Consider the following 11,823-nt stretch of genomic DNA (forward strand, 5'->3'; position numbering starts at 1 on the left):
ACGTGGCTATTTTGGCCTGGTGGTTTCCCCCACTGCCTCCCTCTGCCCTTTATCTCTCCAGACCATCTTTGGTCCCTGTGCGGCAGCATCCTTTGATGGCAGGCCGGTCGGGGGAGCAGCGGCATCTCGGCACTCAGGGACTTTCTGAGGCCTGACAACCTAGTTGATCAATCCTTGAGGCACCTGAGAGGCGCTGGAAATTCAATATATCCTGGAGTGGGGGGCTAGGAGGGGAGGGTAAGAGTCAACCAAGATGGGGCAGGAGAGACTCTTTACAAAGCGGCTTGATGATCAGAAAGCTTGTGCCATGACCCTGGCCTAAGGATCACTGAATATTTGACCTGGTGGGCCCTAAGAGCACCCCCTGACAAGCCCCTCAATGAGAGATGGGGAAACTGAGGCCCAGAAGAAGACAGAGATGCTCAACTCACATGGTGTCCATACCTTAAGCCAAATTCCACAGTGACGTCTTGGTGCTACTCGGATAAACCTTTTCAGAGGGCTCTGACTGCCAGAGAGCTGGCCTCTCTGACCCAGGCAATGGGTCCTGAAAGGTGCCCCCCACTGCTGCCACTTGGAGGCTCAATTTTCTACTAATAGCTTCTACTTACAGGAGGCCTTACCATGTGCCTCACACACGGAATACCAGGTAATGCCCTGGACCGCCCTGGGAGGTAAGGAGGGCCCACGCTGAAGACGCAGACAGACTGGTAGCCTTGAGCAGTGCCATTCCCACGGGCAGGCACTGTCTGGGTCCGTCCCTCCTGTCCTTTGCCCAGGGTCCCCTATCAGACTCAGACATTGTACCCAAAGCGAGGCCTGGACTCCCCACCCGAGTCCTGAGAACCAGTCAGAGGCCCCACCTACCCGAGGCTTTGAGCGTGTCAGGGTAAAGGGTGAGCAGACAGCCCTGTGCCACCCCTGCGGGAAGAGGGGTAGCCGGAGGAGGCTCCGGGCCCCACTCTGTCCACATCTGCAAAGTGGGGTTCTGCCCAGAGCCTGCCAGAAGTGTCCAGGACATCCTCCCTGTGCCCCGCCACCCCAGGCACCTCAGGGGCCTCAGAAAACCGTTCGAGCAAAGGGGCAGGCATCCCCTGGGGACTCCTGGCTCACCAGGGAGGCTGGCTTTGTTGCTGTGGTCCCAGGGCTGGATGGGTGGAAGGGTGGCCCCAAACCACATCACCTCGAGAGTGAACCCTGAATCTCCCATCAAATTCAGTCCCTGAGCCCCAAGAAGACACAGTCAGCACTCCCGGCCCAGGCCGGGTTCAGGCCATGCTTGCGTCTAAAGTCAAGGGGCTTGGGCTGGACCTCAGAAAATAAAACCAAATACCAGTGGGCCCATGCCTGCCTCCAACCCCCACTCAATGCCTGTTTAAAATAGCTCCCAGGCGCACGTGAGTTGCTGGGAGAAAGTGTGGGGACCTGCAAGGGGGCCCACCCTCTATCTGGGGGTAGGGGGAGCTTATCACCAGGGACTGTGCTCCAATAGGGACACGGCAGGTCTGGGATCAACCTGCTCACAGCTGGCCCCTGACCCAGGGACGCTCCCAACCTCAGGCTCCCCCAGGTCTAGCTGTGACTGCCCAGGCATCCCCAGCTGTGACTGTCCAGACATCCCTGGCTGTGACTGCCCAGGTGCCCCCAGACATAGCTACCCATGTAGCCCCAGCTGCGGCCTTGGCTCTGGAGGCCTGGCCCCAGGTGGACTCTCTCATGAGCCTCGCCAGCTGCAATGCCAACCTTGTTCTTCATCCCTGATTTCAGGGTCGTGGAGAACCCACTAGATCCTCTCCAGCTCTTGCTGAGGCCTGGGGCTGAGGCACTCTGCACTTGGGAAGCTGCCTGGAGCTCTGCCTCCTCCTAAAGGCATGTATGCCATGACTGTCCAGACTTAGAACTCAGGGGTCCCAGGTCCTCGGGCTCTGTGACCTTGAATACACCGCTAGCCCTCTCTGAGCCCACAATAGCCACCCCACCGCTAAGGGCGGTTGTGACAACGGCATGTGTCCATGCATCTAAAACGCTGAGCTCTGTCCCAGGCTTACAAGGAGTGCTCAGAGCTGTTATCTTCCAGCCTCCCTTCCCCACATCAGCTGCACACACAGGGGCTCAGCCCTGGATCCTAATCCACGGACGTAACTTTTGGTGAAAACTCACTCTAGTCCAGGCCTCTGACTCTGTGCTCAGATCCACGGGGCAGTGAGTGGAGAACCCCAGGAAGAAGGGGCCTTCTCTCCTCTACCTCTAGGACCCCAGCCCTTCTGGCCAGACCCCCCCAACAGTGGGGCCTCACTTTCTACCTGGCCTCGGCCCCATCCTGCCCCCGAGGGCCCTGGTCAGGGCTCAGGAAAGTGCTTCCTACCTGGCCTTGTGAGTCCTGTTCCCGGCCGAGGTGGGCAGGCTGGTGCTGACGTTGGGGAACGGAGCCTCGGCGGAGCTGTTGGCAACCCTGTCGCTGCTCAGCTCCAGGTAGGACCCATTGAGCAGGTAAGCGCCAGCCCCCTCGTTCTCCTCATAATCCACGAAGAAGCTCTCGGCCAGGGAGCTCCTCGGAGCGCCCTGTGCAAAGATGCTGTTCACAGTCTCATTGAGGGTGAAATCCTTCAAGTCAGAGCCCGTGCCCAGCAGCTGGTCGGAGATGGCATTAGCCGAGAAGAACTCCTGGGAGGCAAAGTGGGTGTCAACCTCTTGGTCATCCTTGTCCCCGGCGAGAGGAGTCCCTGTGACGTTGAGATCTAGAGAGGAGACAGGTGGCTCAACCATGAGTGCACCGCAGCCCTGGGGGCGAGGGCTGCCCTGGAGAGGGGACCTGGACGAGGGGGGCTGGAAACACTGAGCTGAACCAGGAAGCTCCCAGAAGGAAGGCTTCTGCCCAAGTAGAGGACAAAATTCGGTCAAGACAGAGGCACGAAGCCCACCTGGACCATCTCTTGCTGACGGACTTCTGCAGTGGATTGAATAGCATCCCCCCAAAATTCATACCCCGCCCCCGGAACCTCGGAGTGTGATCTTATTTGGAAATATGGTCATTGTAGATATAATTAGTTAAGAATCTTGAGATGAAATTATCGTGGACTGAGAAATATCCTTATCAGAAAGGGACACACAGAGACACCGTCACAGAGGAGGAGGCCTGTGAGGAAAAAGGCAGAGGCCAGAGTGACACGGTCACAATCAAGGGGCACCTGGGGCCCCCGAAGCTTTTGCTCCCTGTGGTGTCTGAGCTGAGGCAAGACCGGGTGCTCGCTGAATGAGCGATGGGATGGGCGAGAGATCAGACCATCCCAGGTTTGACTCCCAGCTCCTCCATGGTGGACTGTGTGACTTGGCCAAGCCACTTCCTCTTTCTAAGCCTCAGTCTCCTCATCCATCAAATGGGGATAACCACATCTACCTCAAAGAATGCATGGACAGAAGGACCTATCCCAAGTACTTAACCTGCGCTTGCCCAGAGGACATCTGCAGGTACTTGGCAGCTCTTAGGAACCTCCTCTGTAGGTTTGCAAAGGGCCTGAGACCCCTTCTCCAAGATCTCCTTCCCTGGGCTGCCTCCCGGGCCCCCCCCCCCATGCCTCCCTCCTCCTTGTTACCTCGGAAGCCCTTGCCCCTGGGAGGCCCCTCGCAGGCCCCGCCGCCGGCCTGCTCGCACACCTCGTTGGTCTCCTGGCCCTGACTCGGGCCCAGCTCCATGTCCAGGCCCGGGTGGCCAAACAGCCGGTTGTCCAGGCCCAGCCGCTCTGAGGAGGCTTGGCCGTAGAAGGAGCCGTTGTGTGGGATGAAGCCCATCAGCCCCGCCCCGTCCAGGCCCTGGCTCTCAGCGCTCTCGGAGGCGGGCTCGGAGAAGCCATAGTAGACCGGCTGGGGGCGGCGCTCGTGCGGCTCGTGCGGTGGCTGCAGCAGCGTGTACTCAAAGGTGATGGAGGGGCTTTTGCCATTCTGGTTCCACACCTAGGGAAAGAGAAGAGGGGCCCCAGCCCCTCCTTACTCTGTCCAGCCCCTTCCCCACCAACCCCCTTCCCACAGAGCTGCTGGGAGTAGGGCCGGCTGTGACTCACAGTTGAGTCCCCCCAGGGAATGACACTGCCTTGCCCAGCCCAACACAGCGTCCCTGCCCCAGGGGCATCCAAGTCAAACCCTGAGAACAGGGCGGGCGCTGGGGGAGTGTGGTCGGGGGAATGGCCCGCCCTGGGTACAGGTAGCAAGAGGCAGGCTGTATGTGGAGAATTTAAGTAACGAAGTCAACTAAAACCTGGCCTGCATTTTCTCCTCACCATGTGCCAGAAATCCTAAGAAATTAGTGTCCTCCTCCCATCACCCTCCAACCCAGAGCCCCACCTCGCAGGCCAGCCCGGGGAGTACAAAGACCCAGGCTCCGCCTCAATGCAAGAGAACAATGAAGGCTCATCCCGGCTCCAGGGCTCCCTGTGGGATGGGCTGAGGCCCTGAGGCCGCTGTCAAGACCCCGGGGCAGCCCCGGCTTCTCCCTCCGCAGACCCCTGCTGCCCCTCTCTCTAGGAGTTGCTCTTTCCAGAGATTCCAACCAAAACCAGCTGGTGTCAGGAGCAGGGAGGCCTAGGAAGCAGACTCTAAAATGAGGTGTTGGAGAGGATCACCTGCTGACAGAAGCAATGAGGGTCTATCTGGGAGTGGGTGGAGCACGAAGACCCCCAGAAGATAATGCCGTTGTGAAAAGGTTCACCACTAGGGAACTGAGAGGGAATGCCAGTGAAAGGAAAGGCACTATTGGTGCAATAGCGCAAGTGTTTGAGAGTTGGCTGGGGCAGGGGTAGGGATTAAAAACTTGTAAAGGACTGTGGAAGTAAAGGACCCCAAGAATGAAAGGACGGCCGGGAAAGGTGAGGGTCTGCACAGTAGCAGAGAAAGACACCCTCGTGGCTGGGCACGGTGGCTCAAGCCTGTAATCCCAGCACTTTGGGAGGCCGAGACGGGTGGATCACGAGGTCAGGAGATCGAGACCATCCTGGCTAACACGGTGAAACCCCGTCTCTACTAAAAAAAATACAAAAAAAACTAGTGAGCTGAGATCCGGCCACTGTGCTCTAGCCTGGGCGACAGATTGAGACTCCGTCTCAAAAAAAAAAAAAAAAAGCAGCACGGAGAAGGCAGGGGCTGACCTACAGTGATGCAGACATAGCCAGCCCATCATATCCCGCATTTTTTTTTTTTTTTTTAGATGGGGTCTCCCTCTATCCCCCAGGCTGGAGTGCTGTGGCATGATCTCAGCTCACTGCAAGCTCCGCCTCCCGGGTTCACGCCATTCTCCTGCCTCAGCCTCCCGAGTAGCTGGGACTACAGGTGCCCGCCACCACGCCCCGCTAATTTTGTTTTTGTATTTTCAGTAGAGATGGGGTTTCACCGTGTTAGATAGGATGGTCTCAATATCCTGACCTCATGATCCACCCTCCTCGGCCTCCCAAAGTGGTGGGATTACAGGCGTGAGCCACTGCGCCCGGCCCACACCCGCCTTTAACTCAATAGTTTAGCCTCCACAATAACCAGACAGACCCTGGAGGATCTGCCATCCGAGTCTACATGGGTACTGCATCCTCCACCAAGCGGGCACCCTCCACTGCCAGGGCATGACCGTTGTGTTCTCTCTCCTAGAGCAGATCAGCATGGCCTCGGGTTGATCGTAGGTGGCCACTGATCTGGAAAATATGTTCTTTTCTATCCCTGTCAAGAAGGTGGACCAGAAACGATTTCCTTCCCCTGGGGCGGACAACCGTACACGTTTACAGTCTTGACCCAGGGCTACGCTTCTGCTCCCACTCCCAATTACAATACACTATAAAGGCATCTGGACCACTCCAAAAACTTAACCTTTGTCCTCTGCACTGATGGCGCCATAATTAGCGGCTCAGAGGAGCGGGCACTGGCGCTAGAGGTCTTGGTGAAGCACCTGTCTTCCAGAGGAGCAGAGGTTCAACCCCGTGAAGATTCAGCAGCCCCCTACATTAGTGGAAATGTCAGGGTTCAGTGAGTTAGGGCGTGCCAGACATCTCTTTGAGAGGAAGGGGAAATTGATGGCATCTCATACCCTCCACCACGAAGAATAATTCTGGAGCCAGCATATTCTACATCCAAGAATGTTCAATTTATCTGCTGGGTGACATTAAAAGCTGCTGCTGAACAGGTGCAGTGGCTCATGCCTGTAATCCCAGCACCTTGGGAGGATGAGGCGGGCAGATCATGAGGTCAGTAGTTCGAGACCAGCCTGGCCAACATGGCGAAACCCCGTCTCTACTAAAAATACAAAAATTAGCTGGGCGTGGTGGTGGGTGCCTGTAATCCCAGCTACTCCGGAGGCTGAGGCAGGAGAATCATTTGAACCCAGGAGGCAGAGGTTGCAGGGAGCCGAGATTGCACCACTGCACTGTAGCCTGGGCAACAGGGTGAGACTCCATCTCAGAAAAAAAAAAGGGGGGTACTGCTTTGGATGGAATCCTGAGTGGAAGGGGCCCTGCAGCACGTCCAGGCTGTGAGGCAAGCAGCCTGCCACATGGACCGTATGACCTGGCAGATCCTATAGGAATAGAGATATCTGTGGTAGGGAAAGATGTCAGACGGAATTTCTGGAAAGCCTTTAGGGAAAGCATAACATAGAACCCTGTGGTTCTGGAGCAAGGCCATCTGCAGCAAATAAATATACATCAGTTGCAAAAAACTTCTGGCACGCTGCGAGGCCCTACTAGAGATGGAACGCTTGGGCTGCGGGACATCAGGCGACCCACGCAGCCAGTGCTGCCTCCAACATGAGTTCTATCAGCTCCGCCAGCAGCAATCCATCATAAGGTGGAAGTGTTACACCAGGGCTAGGCACAGACAGGGCCAGAGGGTACGAGAGCACTGTGTCAGCAAGGGACCCAAACTCCCCCATCCAAGACCCTCGCACCCACATCCCCTTTCCAGCTCACAGCTATGGCTGGCGGGGGGCGGGGGGCAGGAGGGGGGTTGTGATGAAGGGAGAGTAGAGAAAAATGGCCAAACTTGATTCAGAGATGGGTCGGCTTGCCCTGAAGGTGCAAGCTGGAAATGGGCTCTACTTCACTAAAGCCCTATCCAGGGCTGGCCTGGAAAAATGGCAGTGAAGGAAAATCTTCCCCACGGGCCTCAGGCAGCACATGTGATGTGAGCGTCGGTGTGCTGGGAGGCAGGGAGGCCCGAGATGAGAATATGAACTGAATCGCGGGCGGTGGCAATTGGCTCGGCTGGCTGGTCAGGTAGGTCAGGAGCCTGGATGGGAAAGATCTGAAGGCTGGGGACCATGAGGTCTGGAGCAGGCACCTGTGGCTGGATCTAGGGAGTGGGCATAAAGGATGGAGGTCTTCATTTCACTTGTTAATTTGTACCAGGAAGCATCACCATGCGAGAGGCACTAAACACCCCAGTAGAAGACAGAATGGCCTTGCCACCGGACACAGGCTAGTCGCTGGCATCGGTCACCCCACTGCAGGCACAATGGGTGAATGAATCAGCGTGGAGCAACACGGCTTCTCATTCACCACAGCCACCATAGCTCCTTCCACTCCTGAACGTCCAGTCTCTGGCCTCAACACTAAGCCTCTAAACAGCACCGCCTCTCAAGGAGGCCACTCAGCTACTGGGTGACAACCTGATCACAACAGACCCCTTCCATCCTGGAAGGGGAAGCGCCGAATCTGGTCCTAAATAAAAGTTGCCTTTCCTGTCCACAGAACCTCAGCCAGCCCTAACACCCAAGGGCTCACAGAGCATCTGATTGACGGAGACAGGATACCAATAACATGGCATTGGACAAAGGGACCCCCCTTTACATCAGAGGACGTGCCACAGCGGGCACATGACTGTGAGATCCACTGGACCTGCCGTATCCTACAACATCCAGAAACGCCAGCCTGATGGAGCAATGGAGCGGGGAGCCACGGGGCCAGCTGAGAGGCCACACACCTGCGAGGGTGGAGCATCCCCCATGAGGTACCACCCACATAAATCAAAGGATTTTCCTTCACTGCCGTTTTTCCAGGCCAGCCCTGGATAGGGTTTTAGTGAAGTAGAGCCCATTTCCAGCTTGCACCCTCAGGGCAAGCCGACCCACCTCTGAATCGAGTTTGGCCATTTTTCTCTGCTCTTACTTCATCGTAAGGGCCCCCCACACACAGCCATAGCTGTGAGCTAGAAAGGGGATGTGGGGACGAGGGTCTTGGATGGGGGAGCTCGGGTCCTTTGCTGACACAGCTCTCTTGTACCCTCTGGCCCTGTGCCTTATCCTGGTGCTATGTGCCCAGTACGCAGACGAGATGGGTCTGGGACGCAGGGGAGGCAGTAGCAGTAGCGATCATTCCCAGCCACCACTTGGGGACTGTGTGTTCCCTGCAGCTCTGGGGTCTGTGGTCTAGAGGCCTTGGTTTGCACAGGGGGAATGTTTCCATCCAAAGATGTAGCAACAGTTTCATTACGCTTTAGGCTGTGGCCACACGTGGTCCGTTTGGGCATTTTGTACCGAGAGACCAGCAGCATGGAAACGAGTGGCCGTCCTGGCGGGGTGATCGACCTTGATGATCAAGAGCAGAGAGGCCAGGGGAGGTGGCTCACGCCTATAATCCAAGCATTTTGAGACGCCGAGGCAGGCGGGTCACTTGAGGCCCAGAGTTCGAGACCAGCCTGGACAACATAGCAAGACCCTCTCTCTATTTAAAAAAAAAAAAAGTAGGAAAGGAGTTGTTTGACCCTGGGGTCAAAGAATCTATGTAACACCTGCTGATGCCCTGGGCATCTCTTGGTATCCCCCTGCCCTTTGTGATGATAACTGGACAAAGGCAGCAGCCTCAGGTTGAGAAGGCCATGGAGACCAGGGTCACCTCACCAGGTAGCCACCTGGCCCCGCTGAGGTGCTAGCTCAGGCTAAGGGGAAATAGAGCACGTCGCAGGAGGAGGAAACTGAGTGTCAGTTGCAGCCCCTACACCAGCTGCAGTTCAGCCCACCAAACTTCCTCCTTGTAAGGCTCCCCGAGAAAGAAACCAACGCAATTCTAGAGGAGCTGTTCCCTGCCAAGGCCGACTCACGCAAAGCGCATGGGTCCAAGCCGTGCCGGGGGTGGACCACGGACCTCACCCTTCGGTGAACTGCCTGGGGTGGGCGTGCGACAGTTCACAGCTGTGCCCCACTCCAGGCATTTCCCTCAGCCAGAGGGAGCTCTCTCTCCCCAGGTCATGCCCCCAACAAGAGGCAACTACACCTGGCAATACGCGATGCTCTCCTGCCCCAGCTGGAGATAATACGACCCCCGGGGGCCTGGCCGAAGCCCGTTGAAACTGCATCACAGCTCAGCTGCCCCCTCTGTCTAGTCCCATGCCCTCCTGCCCATACCAACCAGTGTTCCCAAGACCGCTCCTGACACTGCCCCCAAGCCCTCTTGCACGCAAACCCCTACCTCAGAGTCTATTTTCTGGGAACCCGGACCTACAAAACAGCCCCTACAGCCAGGAGGCGAAGCCAGGTGGTCAGTCCACCTCCAGACACAGCTCCAGGCAGGGCCAGGTAAGCATAAACACAGAGATGCACGGCCCCCATTTGATTCCGGGGTCACCAGGAAAGCTCTTCAGCCAAAAAGCAGTGTGGGGAGACGGACACGCACCCCCAGTTAGAGACCCCTCCAGCACAGCAGCTAAACAAAGAACAGGCTCTGGCACCAGGCAGGCCTGGGTTCAAAGCCGAGTTGTGCCACTTACAATTCCATGACTGCTCAAGTCACTCGCCTCTCTGTGCCTACATTTCATTACCTGCAGCGTGAGGCAATGAAACCCATGACAGCGGTATCTGGAAACCAAAACAGCTCAGGTAGGGAGGGGGCGCAGCGCCATCCCTGCTGTGTTCCCTCGGCCTCCAGGAAAGCCAGTAGGCCTTGATGGCCTCCACAACTGCCCATCTTAATGTCACCTGACTTTGGTGACATGACAAGTCCTTTACATATTTTCGGGGCTGAGGCACCAATCCACCAGGGGCTCCATTTCCAGAGGCTAGCCATAGGAGAACTCGTGGCAAACCGGGCATAACAGGCCCACATTCTCTCCTGCCCACTGCTCGGTCCCTGAGCCCCACCCTATAACCCCTCAGTGTCCTGGGGAGGCCATGTCAGGGGAGGGGCAGGGGCCACGGGAACTACCTTGGGCCCTGGCACTAAGGACCCAGCACAAACACCATAGTGCCCAGGAGGGCGGAGCATGAAGCTAGGTAGGGGCATAAACCCCTCCACCGTGGGGTGGGGAGGGGTCCAGCCTCATCCTCAGTGCCCCGAGCTCCCTGTGGACTTCCCAAAGGGCAGGAAACGGGCAGCACGGGACCCCCGCTGGTCCACCAGGGAAGCTAGCCACAGTGAATGGATGGATGAATGAATGATTTCAAGAAGTGGGTGAGAGAGTGGGTGGTTGAGTGAGAAGTGAACGGGTAAATGAATTAATGAACTGATGAGTGAATGGGAGACTGTGAATGAACCAAAATCTGAGTGAATGAATGAATGGGAGAGGGAGTTAGTGAAAGAACAAGTGAATGAGTAACAGTGATTGAACGTGAAGCCCAACCCACAGAGTGGTGAGGCTGCCGGGTGCACGCGCACAGTGGCCCTGGGGGTGTCACAGGCTGGAAGCCCCCACCTGTGGCCAGATTCTGGGAAAGCAGTGCCCGGGGCCTCGGGGGGCCCCAAGGCCTGCGGCACACGCACCATGACATTCAGGCCCTGGTTGGTGGGTCCCTGTGCCACGATGTACTCGATTCCCGTCTCATAGACATCCATGGGCCGCCGGTACTTGACCACGGTGCCGGCGATGTTGAAGTTCTTGGGGCTGTCCACCTTGTAGTTGCCGTTGAAGAAGTAGTAGCCAGCTTCATCTGCAAGAGCTGGAAGGGCAAAACCGCCTGTCACAAAGGGCCAAACTGGCTGGGGGAGGAGGTAGTGTCACCGGCTCAGGGAACCACCACCAGCCCTGCCCTCCAGAACCCCGGCCCAAATGCCCCCGAAACAGGAAACTCCCATCATGGAGAGTCTGGCCAGTGAATGCAGAGGAGGCACAAACGCACATTCCTCTCAGCCTAAAATCAGCAATGAAGGACTTGTCTAGACGCTGAACACGGCTGGCTGGGGACCCATTTGGTCATGTTCTTGCAGCTGCCTTTGAAGAAGCTGAGGCGCTGCAAAGTAATGAGGTCGCACCACGACCAAGGGACCCAGTCTAGAACAAGAGAGTCTGTGGCCTGTGGAAGGCACACATGAAGCTAGGTAGGGGCATAAACCCCTCTACTGTGGGGGTGGAGGGGTCCAGCCTCGTCCTTAGTGCCCCGAGCTCCCTGTGGACTTCCCAAACAGCAGGAAATGGGCCAGCACAGAACCCCCGCTGGTCCACCAGGGAAGCTAGCCACAGTGAATGGATGGATGAATGAACGATTTCACCAGCAGGAGTCCTGGGTGCCCCTGCCGTCGTCCACACAGAGTGACGCTGCAGCCCTGGCCTGGCCCGCATGGGGGGTGCTGACCACCAGGCCCTTCCTGGGGATCGCCCTGAGCTGGCCAGCTCCATCCTCTTCATAGGAGCAAAGACTTCCTGCTGCCCTTGCAGGCAGGGCCATGCTGACCCTTCACCCGTTAACCCGTGCACCCGGGCCTGGCCGAGGTGCTCAATCAGGCCAGAACGGCCTGGCGCAATCTCAGCTGCCCTCTTCCTGGGGCCGGGTGGGTGCTGACCACCAGGCCCTTCCTGGGGATCGCCCTGAGCTGGCCAGCTCCATCCTCTTCATAGGAGCAAAGACTTCCTGCTGCCCTTGCAGGC

At 57.3% G+C, this 11,823-nt stretch overlaps 1 protein-coding gene across 3 annotated transcripts in view; it reads right to left on the bottom strand.

Moving 5' to 3' along the window:
• The window catches only part of ADAMTSL2 (ADAMTS-like 2), a 42,363-nt gene that overhangs the window by 15,733 nt on the left and 14,807 nt on the right, over positions 1-11,823 (bottom strand). For all 3 annotated transcript variants that reach the window (XM_011931119.1, XM_011931118.1, XM_011931120.1), the window contains exons 9-11: positions 10,722-10,897; positions 3,594-3,951; positions 2,366-2,738 (exon numbers count right to left, since the gene is read on the bottom strand). In XM_011931119.1, the coding sequence (XP_011786509.1) occupies positions 2,366-2,738; positions 3,594-3,951; positions 10,722-10,897 (907 nt within the window). The remainder of the gene's footprint in view (positions 1-2,365; positions 2,739-3,593; positions 3,952-10,721; positions 10,898-11,823) is intronic.

This window comes from Colobus angolensis, unplaced genomic scaffold (genome assembly GCF_000951035.1).
Source record: "Colobus angolensis palliatus isolate OR3802 unplaced genomic scaffold, Cang.pa_1.0 Scaffold9, whole genome shotgun sequence".
Lineage (NCBI taxonomy): Eukaryota > Metazoa > Chordata > Mammalia > Primates > Cercopithecidae > Colobus > Colobus angolensis.